General features: G+C 40.5%; 2 protein-coding genes across 2 annotated transcripts in view; both read left to right on the top strand.

Annotated features, from left to right (window-relative positions):
• The first annotated feature begins 256 nt into the window (after window positions 1-256).
• LOC148128255 (alpha-1-antitrypsin-like) lies at window positions 257-9,179 on the top strand. Its single transcript, XM_087922140.1, has 5 exons — window positions 257-385; window positions 3,287-3,916; window positions 4,826-5,093; window positions 7,515-7,662; window positions 8,914-9,179. Exons 1-5 carry the CDS (start codon window positions 364-366, stop codon window positions 9,103-9,105), a joined length of 1,260 nt encoding a protein of 419 aa, XP_087778266.1. The 5' UTR covers window positions 257-363; the 3' UTR covers window positions 9,106-9,179.
• An 8,207-nt stretch (window positions 9,180-17,386) lies between these two features.
• The window catches only part of LOC148128254 (alpha-1-antitrypsin-like), a 29,391-nt gene continuing 22,311 nt past the window's right edge, over window positions 17,387-24,466 (top strand). Inside the window, 1 exon segment of the mRNA XM_087922142.1 lies at window positions 17,387-17,488. Within this exon segment, the coding sequence (XP_087778268.1) occupies window positions 17,467-17,488 (22 nt within the window). The 5' untranslated portion in view covers window positions 17,387-17,466.

Here is a 24,466-nt window from a genome sequence, read left to right as displayed (position 1 = left end):
TTTGAAAGCCATAGCTATAGGCCAAGGGTCTTCAAACTTGGCAAGTTTAAGACTTGTGGACTTCCAGAATTCCTGAGCTAACATGACTGCAGGAGGAATTCTGGGAGTTGAAGTCCATAAGTCTTAAAGCTGTCAAGTTTGAAGACCCCTGCTATAGGCAATCAACATTAAACGGGTTCCTGAACTTTTCATTTATTTTGATTGCTGAATAAGCCATTTTTTCGTTTGCCAATCTTTAGGCAAAGCTTAAACTAAATAACCTGCATACCTTTGGTTAATGCTTAACTGAGTATTTCCACACCATTCTGCAATCTGATGTGCATAAATAGCAGAAGAAAAGGGACAAGAGGCCTATTTGAATGAATGAAAGTTCTCCATAGAGACAGTGAGTAATCTCATGGGGTAGAAGTGTGGGTTTAAAGTCACTTTATAAAGCTTATTTGTCTTTTCCTGTAGTTTTACAAAGTTTATAAAGTTGAAGAGACTTCTAATGTTAGAAGTGTAGTAATCATGTATTCTTATATTTAGAATGCTATAAAATAGCATTTTAATCATGTATACCATTTTACTAGAGTAAACAGTTGTGCATTACCTCAGAAGAAAATACTATTTAAAAATGTGTGTGTGTGTGTGTGAGAGAGAGACTTTTCCACTGATACAAATAAAATAATACAATTTTCATTGTAATGCAAATTTAAGCTCTGAAATGGTGTATGTAGAAAGAATGCAGATACCTAATTATTTACGTGGGAAAGTGGCAGAGAAAATGTATTTATTTTGTAATACATTTGATGTATGTAATACATTTTGCATCATAAGTCCACATGAAAAACAAAGAAGTATAGAACTTTATATATTGTTAATAAAGAGTAGAACAGATGCATTTACATATTAAGATTTTATATAAAACATAAAATTACCGTTAAGAAGACAGGAGAGGAAAACTATTTTCATTTGGCAAAATATAAATACAGAGTCTAAAACAGGGTAGGCAACTATGGCAACTTTATGACCTGTGGACTTCAACTCCCATAATTCCTGAGCTAGCATAGGTATGCTATGGGAGTTGCCATAGTTGCCCACTTCTGCTCTAAAGTACTTTGCAACATGTACAGTTGAAGGGAGAGGCAGGTGACCAATGGCAGGCTTTGTGTGGGCTTCCTCAGAGAGAATCAGTGCTAAAATGATCCCCTTTCCTACTCCAGCCTGCCCTTAAACCTGTGCATGAGCTGAGAAAAACCTGTAGTTCTAGCAATTTGTAGAAAACAAGGCAGCTTTTTTTTTTTTTTTTGCAAGGTAGGAAGTTTTACTTTAGGTACAGTATAAGATTTTCTTTCCAAGTCAAGTTCTCCCCCTTCTCATTTTTTGCATTACCTATCTCAAAAGTGTGGAAAATGACCCTTTTGATTATCAGCAGTCATATGCTAAATTTTGGAGAAATCCCCAAGGGCTACAAAGTAAAAGGGAGGGACTTCAGGGATGAAACAGACTTTCACACCCTAGGGTAGCAGGACAAGGCAAGATAATAAGGGTAAGATACAGAAAGGCAATCTGGAGAACAGGTTTGCATAGAGCATGGCAATTGTATAGGCCCTTTCATTTTGAGTTGAAGCTCAGGGTTTCTCTGTCATCAGCCATTTGTAAAGTACAGAAGTGAACCAAGATGATTAGGAGACTGGAAGCTAAAACATATAATGAACAGTTGCAGGAACTGGGCATGGTTAGTCTAGTGAAGAGGAGGACCAGGGGAGACATGATAGCAGTCTTCCAACACTTGAGGGGCTGCCAGGGAGAGGAGGGGATCAAGCTATTTTCTAAAGCACCTATACGCCAGACAAGGGCTAATGGATGGGAACTGAACAAGGAGAGATTCAACCTGGAACCAAGGAGAAATTTTCTGACTGTGAGAACAATCAACCAATGGAATAGCTTGCCTTCGGAAGTTGTGAGAGCATCATCACTGGAGGCTTTCAAGAAGAGGCTGGACTGCCATCAGTCAGAAATGTTGTAGGGTCTCCTGTTTGGGCCAAGGGTTGGACTAGATGACCTTCCAACTCTGTAAATCTGTATCTGTATCTGCTAAATATAGGTGTAGATTCAACAGCTGATAAATTGTGAGATGTGCTCACAAAGTATGGGTGCCCATATGCAGCATTCATCAGAAAAGGTCAGGGCTTCTTCGCCCAGGTGACCAACTGCCATTTCTCTTGAATCGAATATGTGTTTTGATCACTGCTAACTAAGTGGTGCCTGGAATTTACTCTCACTGATCTAAAAGGTGCCTTTTCTCTAACTGTAATTGCCCTGTTTAGGATTTAAGTTTTTTTTAAAAAAAATCCTTGAATAATCTTGCACTTTTAAAGAAGCCCATTCAAAGAAAAAGAAGGGGAGTATTTCCTTTAAAAACTAACAACCACCAGAAGTATGATAGCAGGTTGTTAAAATTATATTTGTCACCCAAATTGGCAGCAATGTCCTCTGGTCCTGAGTATTCCAGATTTTATTGGTAACAAATCTTATAACGATTAAATATAAGGTTTACATTTTATTACCAGAAGAAGTTTTTTAAAAAAGAATGACAGGTTTTTAAAAACTCAGCCTAATCTATAGCCTTACAACAAACTCAGCCCCCCCTAATCTTATGAATGAATCTCAGAGCCCTTACTGATGCCCCAAAGGTTTCTTGGTTTTTTTTCCTTGAAAATATTTTGTTGTTCATCCAAGAAACTTCTTGGATGAAAAATGAAAGATTTTCAAGGAAAGGCCAGTGGCCTTTTGAAAAGCACCTTTCAGACAACCATGACCTGGATGATTGAGAATCTCCACAGACATTTATCAAAGCTGATACATCTGTTTGTCAGGAAGTGCTTATGGTTGTTATTCTAAATATACAGAAAGGATATGGTTTTTCCAGAGTCAGCATGGATTATTATTTATATATTTGAATGCTGGATGTTACCAAATTTATATAGGGTGGTCTTCACCTTTAATTCCTCCTACAAGTAGCTAGGTATATATTGCACTGCAGATAGGTTGCACATAATTAGCTAAAATATGTACCAAAAATGGTCATGACTACAACATGATGTGGTTTGAAATAAGCACGGCATAAACTTATATTACCACATTCTTGAATTGAAAAAAACATAACAATGTATGATCAACATCCTTTCATGCTGACCTTCAGCTAGAAACCAAAATACTGCAAGACTGTAGCAGAAAATGTATTTTACAAACACAGTTTATGATAAAAGTTCTTTCTTTATCCCATTTTGTTTTTTTGCAGAACAAATTATCAGCAAGATGAACAGAATCATTCACCTGAGCTTGGCCTTGCTGGTGTTTTCTCTCGTCAGCCATGGCCACCATGATGTCGATCATCCCCACGATCATCATGACCCCAAGGCTGCTAGCAAGATCCAGCGCAATCTTGTTGATTTTGCAATTGAACTCTACAAAATCCTGGCTGCAAGATCTCATGAAGAGAACCTTGTTTTCTCACCCTGCAGCATTTCTATGTTGCTTTCAGTTCTGTTATTAGGGACAGACTCCAACACTCATGCAGAGATTTTAAATGGCCTTGGCTTTAACCTGACACACATTCAGGAAGATGAGATCCACCAGGGGTTTCATGAACTTCTCCATCTGCTTAAGCATTCAGAGAAGGATTACAAGCTGGATATTGGGCAGGCCCTGTTTTTAAAGGAAGGCATACAGCCATTGCAGACATTTTTAGATAAGATTAAGGAACTCTATGAAGCAGAAATCCAAACCACCAAGTTTCAGGAACCAAAAGAAGCTGAAAAGCAAATCAATGATTATATAAAGAAAAAAACAAACGGGAAAATTGCAGAACTAGTCAAGGATCTTGACCCAGAAACAGTCTTTGTTCTCACAAACTACATATTCTTTAGAGGTAACCTTCACAGGGAAAAGGAATGATTCCTTCACTAAAGGAAATATCCAGAGATGCTATTTGAGACAGAGTAAAGCTTTTTAAGTTTGGTGAAAGAGGGATGGAATTGCTCAAATTCAGGAAAAAAAAACATAATTTCTAATCAATCCAAAGTTCATGCACTGAAAAACTACCCCAGTACAGAAAATTAAGTATATTCTTTAGCTATTTTATAGCTACTTCACTACTGGGAGTTGTACGAAACAGAAACTGTGCACTGTTTGTAACTACATTACATGTTTTTTCATTTCTGTGGAATTATTTTAGGAATGGTGGTTCCAGTTTTTTAAAAGCACCTAAGAGAAAGACCTCTTATCCAAAGTGGCATAACTGATATTATCTCAGAGTAGTGGGCATTATTCCAGTTCTTCATAAAACTGGATTATAAATGCAACTAAAATGTACCCTTGTAGAGTTTAAAAACAGCAAAAAGAGAAATGGACGGACTATTCTAAACAATTCTTCTTGATGTAAGATCACAGGCGACCCCTCCCTATATCTGAGTAGCATATAAGTCCATAGGGCTGTGCAGAATTTAGAATGGGTGTTTTTATCTTCAACCAAGGCTGAAGTAAAATGTATCATGAACGAAGGTACCTGGCCATTTTCTTCTGACACCAATACAGCAGCTGCATTGCTTCGCTGCCTGACCAGGATTTATGCTGTGGGTGTGCAGAAATTGGTCCCAGCTTTGCAAGTGCTGGTCATCATAAGCAAATGAATGCACAGCATCTTACTAGTTAAATTATACCAACTCTTCGCCTCAGTAAAGAAGAGTACAGCATCTTCTTGAGGGTGAACCTAATTCGCCTCCTGCAGCTTTGATACGCTTATTCAGATATGACTATGGGTCTTTTTTGTTCTCTTTAGGCAACTGGGAGACTCCTTTTGATCCAGCGGTCACAAGGGAAGAGGACTTCTTTGTGGATCACAACACAACTGTCAAAGTCCAAATGATGCACAGGACCGGTTGGTTTTACTACTATTTTGACGAGCAGCTATCTTGCACAGTACTGAAGATAGGCTTCAATGGTACAGCCACCACCTATTTTGTTTTGCCTGATCCTAAAAAAGAGAGGGAATTGGATGCAAGTCTATCAGTAGAAACTGTGAAAAAATGGGCAAATAATGTACACAGGTAACATTTCTTTTTACTGCTTCTATATTTCCCTCTAATTTGCATATTCTTAAAGGATAATTAAAAACAGTTTAGTGTCCATGCATTCTGTGCTATGTTCATCCAAAAGGTTCATCTCTTGGTACTGTTCCCCCATGTATGAGAGTGGAAATTTGCTCATTAGTTCTTAATCATATTAACAATTATTCTTCCTTCCTGCTTGTTACATGTTACCACATGTGTTTGCCAAATAGTCCGAGATATGCCATTCAGAGATTGATATGTTCCTGTGGAAAATTCTGCACTGTTATTCCAAAGTGGTGAGAGAATATCCTAGAGGACTGATTGATGATAGAAGGAGGGGGCTTTGGTGTGGAGATGTCAAACCCACCTTGAAAGCCTCACACCAAGAATAAAGCAGAGGGCAGTAGCTCCCTATCTCCTCTACATAAAAAATATAAATATATATTTGCTCAAGTCCCATTTGGCCTTACAATGTTGTGTTTGATCCTTTCATAATACTCTGATACTCCACTAGTTTCTTGCAATCTCTTCAGTTTTATTCCTGTATCTTAATTAATCTCAGTGAGACTGGCATCTGGGTCTGCCATAGAGGTAAAATTCTGCAAAATGGTGACTGTAGCATCATGATAGAAAAGTGGTGGGGTTTGACACTTGATGTGGTTACCATCTTGTAGATTTTGGTGTTCCATGCAGACACTGCCAATTAATTCCCTTTCCCAGATCATATCAACAGTTCAAATTAGAGGTAGTAATCACTTGCTGGTCATAATTTGGAGCAGTAATTCTATAGTAAAGTGAAACATCAGGTAGCGCCTGATTTATAATATCAGTTCATCAATTCCCTGGTTAATCTAACCAGTTTATGGCTGTGACTTGTGTCTTCCTGCACTTTATTCCTGACTTTATTTTTGGGAAGCTGGATGTGAAGGTTGCAAATGACGATCACATGACCATAGGACAATCACTATTAAATCAAACACCACCACCACCACCACCACCACCACCACCACCCCATTTAAGCAGTCTTTCTACACTGTGACAGAGGGAGAGGAATCACACAAGAAATCTCTTTAGGCCAGCTTTCCCCAAGCTTTGAGGACTAGTGGGGCGAGGGGGGGAGGGGATGGTTCCGCATGAATTGTGGGCAAGTGCACACAGCTCCATTTGCACACATATGTGTTGGCACATATGCCCGCTGCTCATACAAATGGAGCTGCCTGCACACACTCAACCGCAACTCATGCAATTGGAGCTGCGCATGTGCGGGCACTCGCCCACTGCTTCTACGACTCAGTTCCAAATGTGCCGCGGTCCGATACTGGGACCCCTGCTTTAGGCAATCAGCGGACCTGTCCTAATACAGAGAGCCCTCATAGAGTAACTACCTTGGACAGTGGTAGTGGAAATGCAACCATAATAAGCAGTGGTAAAACAAATAATTTCTGACCAATCCACATATATCCAAATTTCTGTGCCTGACCACAATGCACACCAGAATGAGAGTAACGTTGTGAGAGAAAAAATCAATACCTACCTGTAATGCATTTCAGTATTACCCAGGGGGGGAAAGGATACAGGTAGTCCTCAAGTTACGACTGCAGTTGCGCCTAAAATTTCTGCTGCTAAGTGAACTGCTGAGTTTTGCCCTATTTTACCACCTTTCTCGCCACAGTTGTTAAGTGAATCACTGCAGTTGTTAGGTTAGTCACATGGCCGTTAAGTGGATCTGGCTTCTCCATAAAAATTGTTAGTCAGAAGTTGGCAAAAAGTGATCACCTGATTCCAGGACAGGTGATACGAGACAGTTGCCAAGCATCTGAATTTTGATCATGTGACAATGGGGATACTACAATGGTCATAAGTGTGGAAAAACAATTATTAGTCACTTTTTTCTGTGCCGTTATAATTTTGAACAGTCACTAAACAAATTGTTATAGGTCAAGGATGACCTGTTTTAACTATCGGATGAAAGTTCTTCAAGCTTGTTGGAAGCAACTGATGCAATGAAAATGAAACTTGTGTTTTATTTTGGTCTGATATGCTATTTATTTATTATATTTCATTTGCCTGACCTTCTTATATGTTGATGTTTTAATTTAGTTGTAAGTCAGCTAGTCCTAGAGTCACATAGTGGTTGGGCAGCCTATAAATTCATTCATTCAATCAGTCTGATATCCATTTTGACAAGAAAACCTGTTGATTCCACTCAAATATTTCAAACAGATCCAAAATGGTTGCTATGATAGCAACTAATACCAAGGATTTCTCTGCAAAATCCAGCTTCCATATGACAATGATGGCTTTGTTATATATGTTGTGTGTGTTTGTGTTTATTTTACTGATATTAGCAAATATTACTGGGTGTACTTCTTAACTTTGTGGCATCTAGAGTGAAAATGTCTTTCTGTCTTTCTGAAGGGCTACAGCATCGGTCTCCATCCCCAAGTTTAGTATTTCAGCCACGTACAGCTTAAAGGAACCCCTCTCGCAGCTCGGTATTACTGAAATCTTTACTGATCATGCCGATCTCACTGGAGTCACCGGCCAGCCTTTGAAACTGTCTAAAGTAAGTAAAATGTTTATATTGTTTGCATAATTTCAGGCAGGTTTTCAGCAAGATGAAGCCAGATTTCACAGAAGCAATGTTAATGAAAGGGACTATATGAAAAGTCTCACCTTTGCCAAAAAAAAAAAAAAGAAGAACTTTCCCTTCCAACTGCCATTTTGTAAGCAACGTTTCTATTTCCCTTGTGGTTATCAAAAGGATTTGCTAGACTAAGAAATTGAAGGGAAAAATAAACTATAATATAAATAAACATGGCAGATTTGCCTGACCTATCCATATTTGCAGAGAACTAAATTTATCATAGTCACTACACAGTTCCAGTTGATGATTTTGTGCTGTTTTGCACAGAACAAAATCAGTCCAAAAGTTTTGTTTGAAGGGACAGAACACAGAATTGTGGAGATCCAATTTAACAATGCAATTAACTCAGTTCTGGGTCTGAAAAGGCTCTGGGCAATATGATTTTGAAAGCTGTAAATAGTGTCCAGAATGGCTATTTTAATCTTCTTTTGTTTGTTAGTGGCTGAATTAGAGGAGGCCTACTAGTAGCCCCAGGTAATATTAGACCTAGGTATCCTGACCTGTGGATGAGGATGCTAAGGTTCAAAGATAGCCATGGCAAATTGTTCTGCCCTGATCTTTTTCTATTTGAAAAATGTTGTTGTTGTTGTTGTTGTTGTTGTTGTTATTATTATTATTATTATTATTATTATTATTATTACCTTTATTGTCAGAGTACAACATGTGTACAAAGAGATTGGCTGAGCCTCCCTTCGTGCCCCCCTCCCAACACAACTCACAGTGAGAACAGAAGTCCCTAACGCAGTCCCAATCTTATTACATTATATGACCTTGTTGCACAATGCAACGGCCCTGCAAGTCTGTCATACTATGTTGAAAGGGCTTTGATTAAAACATAAATTAGTTATAAACATTTCTTTGTTTAAGCCAAAATATTGACCAACAATATTCACTTTTGGAACTTTAGAAGCTATTTAAATTTCTGCAATACTGTTTGGTTCCAATATTCAATAATATACAAAAGGGGTTTCTTTGGTTCCTTTCTCTCCTTTTTGTCTAGAATGACTATATTTTACCTCTTTCTTTTCACAATGGTTCAACCAAGCATTTTTTTAGCATAGTTAACATAGGCCTAGTAGTGCAAACACAGAACAGTGTAACAAGTTGTCATCATTTCTGAAATATTTCTCTCTATGCCAAACTTTGAATGTTTTTTTCTTTTCTCCTCAGGTTACCCACAAGGCTGTGTTGACTGTTGATGAAACCGGAGCTGAGGCAGCGGGAGCTACTGCTGGAGAAGCCATTCCTATGTCATTGCCTCCGAGCTATACATTTAACCATCCTTTCATAGTCTTCATTTTTGAAAGAAAGGCCAATGCTACATTATTTGTGGCTAAGATAAAAAACCCAACATTGCCGTAAACAATAACAAAACCCCAGAGTGTATTGGATTTTGAATTCAGTTCAAAAATAAAATATGAATTTCACAAAAAGAAGGATTTGGGTGTTTTTTTTAATTTGCAAAGGAAAGTTAACAAAGCTATTTAGTTCCTGTGTGAATCCTCATATGAAATGAAATGGTTTATAAATAGAAAAGAAAATAAATGGGGAAGTGTTCAGGTGGATTGTCTGTAGACTGATGGCAAAACTGAGTAAAATAGTCCCAAAAATATAAAAAGATTCATTTCCTTTGATAATCAAGATTAACTAGACCAGGGGTGTCAAATTCAAGGCCTGCAGGCTGGATCTGGCCCATGGGGTGCTTAAATCTGGCCTACAGGGCTGGGCTGGAAATGTCAAAGGAGCAGTTCACAGTGCCTCTTCCAGCCAAAACAGGCCATGGGGAGGGGCATGTGCAGGGGTGGGATTCTACCAGTTCACACCTATTCGCTAGAACTGGTTGTTAACATTCTAAGCAGTTCGGAGAACCGGTTGGTTAGAAGAAATTATTGATCTAAACCTGTAAGGAAGGCAGGAAGGAAACATTCTGGTGTTGCTTACAGAAACTGCCTCTCCGTTAACCCTTATTACATTCTTGGCAGGATTAAACTTCCTGTCTCAGGAACTTTTCTGGAGTTTTTTTCCCCTCCTTTGCTGGTACTTTTCTTGTGTGGAGTGACCATTCAAAGTTACAATGGCACTGAGAAAAAGTGTCTTATGACCATTTTTCAGACTTACGACTGTTGCAGCATCCCCACAGTCATCAGAGGCAAGGCGAGGAGATGCATGCCTCGATGTGAGTGATATTGAGTTGGTCCCACCCAGCCAATAACATGACCAGCAAGCCATGCCCACCAACTAAGCCACACCCACAGAACTGGTTGTTAAAAAATTTGGATCCCACCCCTGGGCATGTGGACCCCCTGTGGCCAATTTTCAGCCTCCACAGCCTCCTGCAGCACTCTGTTGGCTGAAAATGGGCCGCACGGAGGCCCTGCATGGCCCGTTTTCAGGTGGCAGAATGCTGCAGGAGGACTGGATTGGACTGGATTGCAATTATGTGGCCTGATCGGGATAGAAAACAAGCAACATCCTATGTTAATACTACAGTTTAATGCCAGATTTTACATATTGCAAGCCCATTTAATCTACAATCAACAATCTTTAATTGACAGCCATTTCTATTTACTATCCTGGAAATTTATGTCTGCTATTAGATCTTGTATTATCATGCTATTTATGCTATTGTATTTTTATTATTAGTTGAATAATAAAAATACAATAGTCTAAATAGGTTTTTAGTCTGCAAAAGCAATTTACTATTAAACAATGGGATATAAATTTAGAAATAAAAAGTTTAGTGGAGTATGAAGAATAAGTAATAAATGTTTCCAGTAATATCTAATAGAAGAGATAGGAAAATGGTTATAGTAAAGAACTGTGCAAAGAAAGAAGAGAAAGGAAAAAATGCATCTTGAGCCTGTGTCAATGCCTACCATGGCCACACTCCTATCCCAGCCATGCCCACCCTGGCCACTCCCACCCTAGCTACGCCCACCCAGGGGTCGGATTTTACCTGGTCGGACTGATTCTATAGAACCGGTTGTTATGATTCTGTGCAGTTCTGAGAACCGGAAAATTGTGCCACTGGCTGGCTCCTCCCCTCCCCACCACTCACTCCTTACCTGGCATGCACGCCATCCAACAAGCCTCCCTTGTGTCTTCGCCTAGTTTTTGGTCAGTTGCTATTTTTCCTTTTTTTCCCCACCATCAGCTGTTCTGGCTATCACTGTGATATTTAGCTTAGCTAGAAAGCAGGAAATAGTTGGATTTCTTGCTTTCTAGCTAATCTAAAAGCAAAGCTAAGTTAAGCAAAGTTAATTTTGTGAGTTTGCTTGCAAGCAAATTTTATGTGACAGACCATAATTTCAGCTGAGAAACTGTGAACATCCTAGAATAGGGGTGTCAAACTCAAGGCCCATGGGCCAGATCCAGCCTGCAATGTAGTCAGATACGACCCATGGGGCCGGCCCACATCACCTCAGCCCTATCTACCCAATGCAAAGAGGAAACATCGGGCCAGCATGGCTTCGTCCTGATCTACCCAGTGCAAAGAGGAAACATGCCAGTAGTTTGGGAAGTGGCATCAACTGGCCATGCCCACCCAGTCAGCCACACCCACCCAGTTGGCCATGCCTACCCAGCCCCCCAAGGTCAACCACAGCTCGGATGAGGCCCTCAATGAAATTGAGATTTTAGAACAGTCATAGAAGAAGCTAAATCCTAGAACAAGCCTGTCCTAGAACAAGCTAAATCCAAAATGCTAGGGAATTCCTGGAAGCCTGGGCCTCAGAAAAATCAACCATCAACAAACACATCAAAATAAGCCAAATTTAGGATCATTCAAAAAAGACTATTAAAGAAGCTAAAAGGAAACGAAAAGACAAGAATAGCAGTAACAAAACCCAGATAAACAGGGATTAACACCAGAAAAACAATCAAAAAGAAAACAATACTTTAATCAAGGAACTATCAGAAAGAAAATCAAATCCCCATCAACAACATTGCCAGGACAAGTTTATACACTGGGGGTGAACTCTGCACTCACTAGCACTGAAGACGTTACCTAATCGGATAATGAAACATCTGCAGGCAAACAACCAAGCTCAGTGAGCTCCGTGGACCCTACAGTTTGACCCTGCAGTTAAGCTATAAATGTTATCTTCTATTGATAAGGAGTCCAGAATGAAAAACAAGGATGGTTGAAAATACTGCATGTATTTATTATAGAGAAGATGTTGGGAGCCAAAATATGTATCTTCATTTATCTGAATAGTTGTAATGTAGAAGCAGGGCAGAATTGTTCAGAGTTGCATCATAAGACATAACAAGAAATAATAACTTTAAGAAATAGATTTCTGTTGGACATAACAAATAATTCCTAAAGGTAATAATTATTCAATAATGGAACAGCTTGCCCTGGGAGATGATGGACTCTCCTTCACTGGATTTATTTCAACAGAACCTAGATGGATATCTGTTAGCGCTTAATACTGTAATTGTGAATTCTAGTATTGGGTAAGAGATTGGATCAGATGATTTCTCAAAGTCTCTCCTTCTTCGCGGACTTTCCTACCCTGCTGCCTTTCAGATGCTTTTGGACTATCACTAATAGAATTCCTGATGATATGGCCCAATGATTTAGGGTTGAGCCCTGCCATTTGTAAATCTTTCAGTACTCTCTATCTTACTTGGAATTCTGTAACTCAGTTGCTAATTATTACTAAACTAAACCAATATCTATGACTGGCTGAACTGGTTCTTTGTTATTTGTTCTGTCTTCAGTAAATAATCTAGCAGGTCTAAGTTCTTATGGTCATATGATTAATCAAATAATATTTTTAAATGCCGCTTCTTTATAACATATATAGAAAGTGCCTCAAATGCTTCCATTATTTAGCTTCTCCAGACTGTATTATGTAAATGTTTCTAATATTTAGAAGTTTCTAATTGATTTAATTTCCCAATTGTAGAATGTAGAATGATCATGGTCCCAAATCAGTCAAACTAAATCATAGCAAATTTATCGACAACATAACCATAATTATTAATCATGATGCTAAATAATGTTTGCATGTTCAGGATCAACCTAATATAATTAAGAAACAGGCACAAAATACTAATGCTGCACTAAGGAACATCTTCTGCACTTCCAATACATTACTGGTGTTGCTACTGTAAAAAAAAAAACAACTATTAGCCTTAAAAGGCCTTGGTTTCATCCAGCAGGGACATTCTTATGATTTAAAATGATTAGATTGAGTCATGGAAAGGATCATTTTTACTCTGAATGATTAACGGACATAGTAATATCTTAAACGAGTGAAAAAAACTTGAATATTATAATTTAGAATTTAGAAAGGAACTAGCTGTCTTCCTTTTTTTTTTAAACAAATTTTATTAGTTTTAAAAACAAACAAAACATCATTAAACATTGAAAACATGAAACCTCTTTCCACTGTAAATCTTTACAAGGCAGGTAAAACATTATTTTATAACGCATACTTCTAATTTACCCCATTTCCATATAAACACCTAAATATTTTTTAACAAATTTCTCATTATTTCTCTTTACTCTTATTCAATTACATTTCTTTTCTATATTTATCTATTATATAGTCATCATATTTATATTTCCCTCTGACTTGTTTGCAATTATTCTCATCTGACATTCCTCCGAGGTTTTATTAATTCTCAATCATACACTGACAAAACACAAAAACATAAAACTTCTTTTTAGAAAGTAGCTTGGCCCCAGATTACCTCTCTTTGTATGGACTTCAATTAAATGCATGCTCTTCATATATACCATTACCTATCTTATTTACCATTCTATACCTTCTATATAACTCCTCCCCGCTTTTCAATCTTTTTAATTCTATTTTATATATTTCATCTTACTTTAAATCAATATATTTATATCTTTTGTCCATTCTTTTCCAATTAAGCATTTATCTCATTCTCAATAATAAAAAAGAAAATTTCTCCTGAAATCACGAATCAGAGTGTGTACCTTCCTATCATTCCCCTAGATTAACATTTAAAATAACACCAAAATCCCAATCTGATTCTGCTTAGTACATTCTACCTACTAAATTTTAAGAAAAAAAAGAAAAAGAATAAGTCTCTAAAATAGTTAAGTACATAATTAAATATTAAAATCTATCATTGAATCATAAACATTATAATATTTTAATTTATTAATTAAACTTAATTTATTAAGTCTTATAACATTCCAATTGTCTATTTCAAAAACAGGTGCTACAATAATAAATCTATAGTAACATCAACACATTAGACCATTAAACTCTATAATTTAAATATTTTAAACATTTCCTTTAATATTTTATTAAAGCTTAAAGTCTATCATTATTAAACATTTTAACATTATTAAACACTTTAATATTTTAATCTTTTATTAAATCTTATAAAATTCTAATTTTCTATTTCTAATACAAATACTACAATACTATCATATGTACTTTGCAGAATCTTTTTTTTTTAATTATGCATTACCCTTTATCCCTAAAAATTTTTTTCTTTTTCCCATATTGTTTTATACCTTTGTGGCTTTTTTTCCCCCTTTCCCTTTCTTTCTTAACCCACCTAGCCTTTTTACCCCCTCCTCTCCTAACCTCTGCCTTATTAGCTTCCCCTCTCTGTTATATTCCTCTTTCCTTTTGCTTTCTAACATTGTATTGATTTTGCATCTTATTTTTCTCTTTCTTGGATGTTTTTTTAGGTCTTAAGTCCTTCCTTTTCCTTCCTCTCTTTCTCTTTTCTTTCTTGATCAAACTTTTTGGTTCATTAAAAATGGCTTCTTCTTCCTCCGCTTCCTCCACCTGTTGTTGAGTTTGCTGGTAAATAGCAAGCGCCATTTCTAAAAAGCGAAAGGCTTCTCCCACAGCGTCCTTGCCTTCTTTCCTTGTTTTTCCATATTGTTTTCTTAGTTTATCAAGAGAGAAAGCCATTATAAACTTTTTCTTCTTCTTTTTCTTTTTCCTCTTCTTCTTGTTAAACCAACCAAGATATTTCAAAACTTAAAACAGTTCCCCAAAGTCCCAGAGTCATTAAGCAGTCCAAACAGAGCACAAAGTTCTTTCCTTTGCAATTTCTCTTCCTGGGTAATATCAGTTAGGAAAAAACCCAATCTGTATTTTAAAGCCTTATTGCAGTTAACTTCTAGTCTCTTAATCTTCAAGGCATCTCCTCCAACAAAGTCTTAATATAAATTTTTTTTCAGTCCTCTCCCTTCCGACTTGTAACAAAGAGATTTAAATTTTTACCTTCTGTAAAAAAGCAGGTTTTTCAGTGTCCTTTTGCTAACTCCATAAGGGAGGGAGAGTAACTTTCCCTTTCAGCACTTCCATTCGCCACTTTAAGAAACCTCCACTGGAAACAATGTATCATCCAAGAGATTGTAGCTTTCAGGATATTAAATGTATCTTTAAAGTCGCAGTTCAGCCAAGAAACTTTCACTTTGCAACTTTCTCCTTCTTCCTCCTGCACAGTCTTATCCAGCCGCCGGCTTCTTTGTGGCGGCCATTACAAACCGCCGTTCCACTGCCTTGAGAAAAGGGGGTTTTGCCAGCTGGGGAGGGGGTCTGTGATACCCCCCCAACCCCTATACGGATCCCCCCTATCTTCGGCTGCCTCTACAGGGCAGCCTTATCCTCCAGACCCGTCGGGATTGGAGCACTAAGATGGCTAGCACAGCAGGGATCGTGCAGAGTCGCGAGTCCCTGCCGTCACCGAAGCCTGGCAAACCGGAAGTCCTGTCTTCCATTTTCAGGAGAAGAAAATGTTCTTGGTTTTTGGGACGTCAGAAGAACGGAAGATTGGAAGCTATTTTTATGATATTTTCTCAGTCTTGTGGAATGGCCTCCTGTGAAAAGTGTATTTGACCCTAACTATAGTCACCTTCCAGAAGCTTCTTAAAATGAATGTTTTCTGATAGGTTGATCAGTTGGGGTCTGATTCCAAATGCATTCTGAAATGCAGATTACCCCATTTTTAATTATTGTGTTTTTATACTTTCAATATTATTGTTATTGTTGTTTTTGATGGTGTGAGATTCTGAATGTTAATATACAATTGCAACACACACACACATCTATGGGGGGGGGGAGAGAGAGACAGAGAGACAGAGACAGAGAGAGAAATTTGCTTGGGTTTTTTTGTATTTATAAATTAATTCATAAGTACAGGATTTTTTTCTTTAACTAAAGCTTTTGTAAATGCTTTAACAGGATCCTAAATGTTCCTTTCTAAATCTTTAGACTTGGTGTTGGTGGCTATAAATCTAAAAGAAATACTGTGCAGTGGTTTCTATTCTCTGTTCTAATTGTGATCTAGCTGAAGTGTTCCAACCAGGGGAAAATTGTAATGGAGCATTGAACGTATTGAATTATTATTTTTTCCATCCTACCAAATGCTTATTGTGTGAACTAAACTTTTTTAAAAAAGAGTTGGATCTGTGTTCACTTGCCAAGCATCGGGCAAACCATACAGGTCATATTTCTGTGACGTGAAAGTACATGCAAAAGGTGTTTATGAGGATCCAGGATTCTCTTCATTTGCAGGGATTGAGTGTGTTTACATCTATTAAAAAAGCAATTACTACACATGCTTTCAAGTACATAGCAGCGAATGCAACATGCATGAACAGTTCATGTCTGAACATCCAACCCTGTGGAAGTTCAGTTTGTATTAACATACCCTGCAGATTAGGTCCAATCCTGGTTAGGAGAACGATAGAAAGTTTCCTCTTCCATTTAAAAACTGTCAAGTCCAAAACAATTTGACAAATAGAAAATTATTAAAAAGGGAGAAGAAGGGATGTTTTGTTCCCTGTCAAAAGAGCAGAGTAATGGTTAGATGGGTAGATCAAATGCATACTGTTTTACTAAACATAGTAAACCTAATGAATTTCCATTCCATCATTGTTATCGTCGTCATCATGTGTCATGTGTATAACACACATACATCCCCACAGACACCATTTTTGCCATTTATTGGGAATGTGGTTCATCTTTTTTAACTAAGCAAGTCTCTCTCTCTCTCTCTCTCTCTCTCTCTCCTTATCTACCTATCTATCTAACTAACTATCTCTCTATCTTTCTATCATCTAGTTTCTGTCTAATTTCTATGCCTGCCCATCTTAAGCAAGTAATCCTGAGCCACAAACAAACATAAAACAGTTAAAAAACAATTACAGTATAATAAAAATTAAGCATATATGGCTGCTGAGAAAAAGCCATCACATATATTAATTGTAGCCATGAGACAGGACCCTTCACATCCTCAGTGCCCCAGGAAGAGGAACAAATCCAGTCTTCAAGGATTTACAAAAGGCTGGCAGGACAGGATGGTCCCTGATCCTAACTAACTAGCTATTAGAAAAAGCATATGTACCTAATTTTTGAAAGCCATAGCTATAGGCCAAGGGTCTTCAAACTTGGCAAGTTTAAGACTTGTGGACTTCCAGAATTCCTGAGCTAACATGACTGGAGGAGGAATTCTAGGAGTTGAAGTCCATAAGTCTTAAAGCTGTCAAGTTTGAAGACCCCTGCTATAGGCAATCAACATTAAACGGGTTCCTGAACTTTTCATTTATTTTGATTGCTGAATAAGCCATTTTTTCATTTGCCAATCTTTAGGCAAATCTTAAAATTAAAAACCTGCATAACTTTGGTTAATGCTTAACTGAGTATTTCCACATCATTCTGCAATCTGATGTGCATAAATAGCAGAAGAAAAAGGACAGGAGGCATATTTGAATGAATGAAAGTTCTCCATAGAGACAGTGAGTAATCTCATGGGGTAGAAGTGTGGGTTTTAAGTCACTTTATAAAGCTTATTTGTCTTTTCCTGTAGTTTTACAAAGTTTATAAAGTTGAAGAGACTTCTAATGTTAGAAGTGTAGTAATCATGTATTCTTATATTTAGAATGCTATAAAATAGCATTTTAATCACGTATACCATTTTACTAGAGTAAACAGTTGTGCATTACCTCAGAAGAAAATACTATTTAAAAATGTGTGTGTGTGTGTGTGAGAGAGAGACTTTTCCACTGATACAAATAAAATAATACAATTTTCATTGTAATGCAAATTTAAGCTCTGAATTGGTGTATGTAGAAAGAATGCAGATACCTAATTATTTACGTGGGAAAGTGGCAGAGAAAATAAGTATTTATTTTGTAATACATTTGATGTATGTAATACATTTTGCATCATAAGTCCACATGAAAAACAAAGAAGTATAGAACTTTGGGGGGGGGGGGGGGTTTGGTTTTTTTTTTTTTTTTTTGTTTTTTGGTGTTTTTGTTTGGGGGGGGGGGGGGGGGGGGGGGGGGGGGGGGTGGGGGGGTGTTTTTTTTTGGGGGGGGTTTTTGTTTTTTTTTTTTTTTTTTTTTTTTTTTTTTTTACATTTTTTTATGGGGGGGAAAAAACTTGTATTTTTAGCAATTTGTATTTTTTTATTTTTTTTTTTTAATTTAAATATTTAATTTTTTTTTAAAAAAAAAAAAAAAAAAAAAAATAAAAAATTTAAAAATTAATAAAATTAAAAATAAATTAAAAAAATTAAAAAAAAAGAAAAAAAAAATAAAAAAAAAATTAAAAAATAAAAAAAACCTATAATTATTAATTTATAATTGTTATTTTATGAGGTTTTTTTATTATTTTATTAATAGTTGCCCACTTCTGCCTAAAGTACTTTGCAACATGTACAGTTGAAGGGAGAGGCAGGTGACCAATGGCAGGCTTTGTGTGGGCTTCCTCAGAGAGAATCAGTGCTAAAATGATCCCCTTTCCTACTCCAGCCTGCCCTTAAACCTGTGCATGAGCTGAGAAAAACCTGTAGTTCTAGCAATTTGTAGAAAACAAGGCAGCTTTTTTTTTTTTTTTGCAAGGTAGGAAGTTTTACTTTAGGTACAGTATAAGATTTTCTTTCCAAGTCAAGTTCTCCCCTTCTCATTTTTTGCATTACCTATCTCAAAAGTGTGGAAAATGACCCTTTTGATTATCAGCAGTCATATGCTAAATTTTGGAGAAATCCCCAAGGGCTACAAAGTAAAAGGGAGGGACTTCAGGGATGAAACAGACTTTCACACCCTAGGGTAGCAGGAGAAGGCAAGATAATAAGGGTAAGATACAGAAAGGTAATCTGGAGAACAGGTTTGCATAGAGCATGGCAATTGTATAGGCCCTTTCATTTTGAGTTGAAGCTCAGGGTTTCTCTGTCATCAGCCATTTGTAAAGTACAGAAGTGAACCAAGATGATTAGGAGACTGGAGGCTAAAACATATAATGAACAGTTGCAGGAACTGGGCATGGTTAGACTAGTGAAGAGGAGGACCAGGGGAGACATGATAGCAGTCTTCCAACACTTGAGGGGCTGCCAGGGAGAGGAGGGGATCAAGCTATTTTCCAAAGCACCTATACGCCAGACAAGTGTTATGTCCTTGGGGCTGACACCAGTTCCCCATCAGGTCCGCAATTCCTGCGGGGGCGTTCTTAGTCCCCATTGGCTGGCTCCCTTCGACAGTCGGCTATAAAAGCCGGCTGCTAGGTTGAGCCAGCTGCTGTTCGCTGGTAGGTCTGCTGTTAGCTGCAGACGCGACAGCCCCCTTTATTCCCACGAATAAAGTGTGTTATGACTGAAGCTCTGGTGTGGCCTCCCTCCTTTCCGAACTTAACATTTGGCGACGAGGATGGGATGTGGCCAACCAGCAGCTATACAAGAGCTGAATATCACGAATCTGAAGCGCTGAACTGTAGCCGCGACGTTGAGAGCTCGGTCAGCCATTTGAGAAGGAATCGAAGCGGAGCGTGTAGCCGCTCAAGAACACAAACTAGCTACAAGAGAGTGGGCGCTGAGAGCCTCAGCCGCCCAACAGCAAACTTGCCAGAATTGCGTGTAGCGAAGCTCCAGCGCGACGCTCACGACCGCTAAATCTAGGCGCGAAATTCAAATCGCTGTCAGCCGCGCAGCTGCAGCATCGCCGCCGCGCCTTGTAAGGCGCGAATTTCAAACAGACGTCAGTTATAGCGTCTGTTCCCAGCCGCCAAGGGCTGCAGAGAGCGAGAAAACCCAGAGAGATTCCACGAGCTGAATCACCAGACCGAAATTGCACTGCGAGAGCAGCTGCTACCTGTACAACCCAGAGAGAACTCAGAAGCTGAACACTCGTTAACAGCACTACAAACTGTAGCTGCTACCTTTTCCAGGGCCTGTATTCCCAGTGAGACTTGTTTTACCTGCCACAAGCTGAACCAGTCATGAATGCGAATCCGGCGTTCCAGCCATTTAAACCAGACGAAGATAAATGGGACTCTTATAAAAACCGGTTTAACCATTATATTGATGCTGTGGGTCTGGCTGATGCTACAGACAACAAAAAGAAGTCCTTCTTCCTGAGCTACTGTGGGGCCACCGTATTTGACACGGCAACAGCACTGTTCGCCCCAAGAGAACTCAAGAATGTCCCATGGTCTGAGCTACTGGAGACCCTCTCCAATCATTATTCGCCAAAACCGTCACAGATCGCGAGACGCTTCGCCTTTCGCATGAGGAAGCAAGCGGAGGGAGAAACCATAAACCAATATATGGCAGCCCTCAGAACCGCAGCCCTGCACTGTGAATTTAAAGGCTACCTTGATGACATGCTCCTGGACCAACTTGTCTGCGGAGTCAAGGATACAAGACTACAGAGGCGGTTGTTGGCAAGGAAGGACCTCAACCTCGCACAAGCCATCGAGGAAGCCCTGGCTGCAGAATTGGCAATACAGTCAGCGGCTGAAATACAGGGAAGCACCCCAAAGGTAATCCAGTCACTGTACATTCTGAGGAGGCAGTGAACGAAGAAGAGCCCATCGAGCAATCTGAGGTGCACCGTCTCAAACCATTCAAGCAGCCACAGGTAGGAACTAGACCGAGAGAAGGCAACGTACCTAGGCACACCCCGCTGTGCCTCTCCTGGGGGTCCCCATGCCAGAGCAACGTGCAGGTTCAAAAGTGCCACCTGCAACAACTGCAGCAGAAGAGGACACATCACTAGGGTGTGCCAGGCAGCGCACGTGGCTCCACAAAAGCCACCATCTTACGCCCCTCGGGGCCATCCAGGCAAGTAGAAAATTGTTTTACATGCTATCAAGCTAACCATACCTTCTTAACACCCAATAAAATTAAACTCTCCATTCATTTAGAAGGTAGACCCTGCCTAATGGAGGTCGATACCGGGTCAGCGCTCTCGATTATTTCGTGGAGCACGCTCAAGAAAATACGTCCCAGCCTGTCCAGGAAACAGCTGCAGAAGAGTCGCCTATCCTTACGAGACTACCAAGGGAAGAACATTCCAGTAATCGGAACAGGCAAGTTCCTAGTCAAATTCAGAACCTTTAAAGGCCACCTGCCATTAGTGGTAGTTGATGGTGCCCTTCCTAGTCTTTTGGGGTTGGATTGGTTCCCCTCTCTTGGCCTTAACTTAACGGGGTTCATGCTGTCTCGTCCTCTGACACCGACTCACTGTTCTCTGATTACGCTGACGTTTTCAGCGATGAATTAGGTGCTACAAGGGCACACCTATTTCCTTCTCAGTGGACCCCAGGCAGTTCCCATCCGCTTGAAACCGCGGAGAGTGCCATTCGCTCTGCGTTCTAAGCTGGATGCGGAACTAGACAAATTGTTAAAACAAGGGGTAATCGAACCCACGGATTTTGCTAAGTGGGAGACACCTATTGTCACACCCTCAAAAAGATGGTAGTATAAGGATGTGTTCAGACTACAAGACCACAATAAATCGCTATTTACAGACTAGCGCATACCCAGTGCCAGTAATCCAGCATTTACTGCACACATTCGAACCGGAACGATATTCGCCAAATTGGATATGTCACAGGCTTACCAACAGTTTCCTGTGGACAACCAAACGGCCGAATTGCAAACCATTGTTACCCATAGAGGGGCTTTCCGATGCAAGTGCCTCCAATTTGGTGTGAGTGTCGCCCCGGGCATATTCCAGTCGTTAATGGAACGGATCCTACAGGGCCTCCCTGGCGTGGTTCCGTACTTTGATGACATCTTGGTTTCCGCCCGGGACAGAACACAGCTTTTCCTCAGAGTTAGAGGGGTGTTGGACAGATTCAGACAGCATGGCCTCAAACTAAAAAAAGAAAAATGCACCATAGCCACTAAGCAGGTGGACTTTCTCGGGTACCGAATAGACACCTCTGGCATCCACCCGGTAGAATCAAAGGTTAAAGCCATTCACGAGGCACCCACGCCGTTGTCCAAACCAGAACTACAAGCCTTCCTAGGCCTGCTGAATTTCTATGCATCATTTCTGCCGCACAAGGCATCAGTGGCAGAACCACTGCATAGACTCTTAGATAAAAATGTTCCATGGCACTGGGGACCCAAAGAGGAATACGCCTTCAGGGCAGTCAAGTCACTCCTCACTTCAGACGCTGTACTGATCCAATTCAACCAGAACCTACCGCTAGTTTTGGCAGCAGATGCCTCACCTTTCGGGATTGGGGCCGTATTAAGTCATAGACTACCCAACAGGTCCGAAGCCCCCATTGCGTTCTTCTCTAGAACATTTTCAACGACAGAACGCAACTATAGCCAAATCGACAAAGAGGCCCTAGCTGCCGTAGCCGCTGTTAAAAATTTCATGAATTTCTGTTTGGGCACAACTTGAACTGGTTACAGATCACAAACCGTTGTTGGGACTTCTCTCCGGAGAGAAGCAAACACCACAAGTCTTGTCTCCCCGAATGACAAGATGGACCTTATTCCTGGCAGCGTATTCATACAAGTTAGTTCACCGTCCAGGAAAAAATCTCAGCCATGCAGACGCCCTCAGCCGGTGCCCGCTACCAACGCCCGTGGAGGATCCGGCCCCAGTCCACACCATCTTTGACACCAGTGAGTTCAGAATTCCAGTCACTGTGAGAGACATTGCCTTCCAATCCAGGAAGGACAGACTGATCGCCCAGGTCCTGGACTGGGTACGGAGGGTGGCCGGGTAGTAACCCTTCTAACGAATTTTCACCCTTTAAAGTCCGCCAACAGGAACTTTCCAGTTTACAGGGTTGTCTGCTATGGGGGACCAGAGTTGTCATTCCGGAATCACTACGCAGACCCGTCCTGAAGGCATTACACGAGGGGCACCCCGGCATTGTACGAATGAAGGTGTTGGCACGAAGCTATGTATGGTGGCCGGGCATGGACGACGAAATTGCAAAATGGGTAAGCTCCTGCTGTCCCTGTCAAGAATCCCGGCCAGCACCCCCAGTAACCCCTCCCACCAAATGGGAAAGCGCCAACGCACCATGGTCTCGTCTACATGTTGACCTGGCCGGCCCATTCCATGGCAAGACATTCCTAATAGTAGTAGACTCATTTTCTAAATGGATCGATGTGGCACTCCTACTCTCAACCACCACACGAGCAATCGCCCAAGCACTGACTCGTTTGTTCGTCACACACGGTCTCCCGGACACTATTGTGTCGGATAACGGTCCTCAATTTACGTCCACAGACTTCAGCCGGTATGTCGCCAACCTAGGCATCCGGCACATCCTAACGGCTCCCTTTCACCCCTCGAGCAATGGGTTGGCTGAAAGAGCAGTCAGAACAACCAAAGAGGCCCTCGCCAGGTTCACCCAAGATGACTGGCATTCCAGACTCTCTAGATTCCTTATAAGCCAACACTCGACCCCGTGCACGGTCACAAACAAGTCGCCGGCAGAGCTACTGATGGGCAGACACTTAAGGACAATACTAGACAGGCTGCACCCTCACTATTGCCCAGACACACCCATTGGGTCTAACAGTAGGGTCAGGAGTTTTGTCTTACAGGATCAAATCTTCACCAGAAATTACGCGGGAGACCCGTTGTGGGTACCTGGCAGGATCGTGGCCATCACGGGGCCCAGGTTGTACCACGTCCAGTTAGAAGACGGGCGCATTTGGCGGAGACACCTGGATCAGTTGAGGAGCCGGCAGAACGAGCACGCCACCACCGACCCAGAGACCACAGCAACATTCCAGGCACCGCATCCGGCACCTAGCTGGGACACTCAGAGTAACCTGCCTCCACCAACCGAACCGAGGGAGCAGACGGCTGACCATGACCATCCTACAGAACCAGCAACCATCCCCAGCAGTTCCTCTACCGCACCGGGAGACCGAAGCGACTCGACAACCCGGCCGGCGACCGGCGAGCAAGGTCGGGTGGCTGGACAGCTACCAAGGGACCAAATCCCCGCTGTCCCGAACTCTGTGCCACCCGCTCCTACACCCGAACTAAGACGATCAGAGCGGCAACACAAACCGCCTTCATACCTTAAAGACTACTCATGTTCGTATCTGGGGGGAAGGGGTGTTATGTCCTTGGGGCTGACACCAGTTCCCCATCAGGTCCGCAATTCCTGCGGGGGCATTCTTAGTCCCCATTGGCTGGCTCCCTTCGACAGTCGGCTATAAAAGCCGGCTGCTAGGTTGAGCCAGCTGCTGTTCGCTGGTAGGTCTGCTGTTAGCTGCAGACGCGACAGCCCCCTTTATTCCCATGAATAAAGTGTGTTATGACTGAAGCTCTGGTGTGGCCTCCCTCCTTTCCGAACTTAACAACAAGGACTAATGGATGGAAACTGAACAAGGAGAGATTCAACCTGGAACCAAGGATAAATTTTCTGACTGTGAGAACAATCAACCATTGGAATAGTTTGCCTTCGGAAGTTGTGAGAGCATCATCACTGGAGGCTTTCAAGAA

This window comes from Pseudonaja textilis, chromosome 1, assembly GCF_049901715.1.
Source record: "Pseudonaja textilis isolate UNSWEBS1 chromosome 1, rPseTex1.2, whole genome shotgun sequence".
Lineage (NCBI taxonomy): Eukaryota > Metazoa > Chordata > Lepidosauria > Squamata > Elapidae > Pseudonaja > Pseudonaja textilis.
This window is presented reverse-complemented; position numbering and strand designations above follow the sequence as displayed.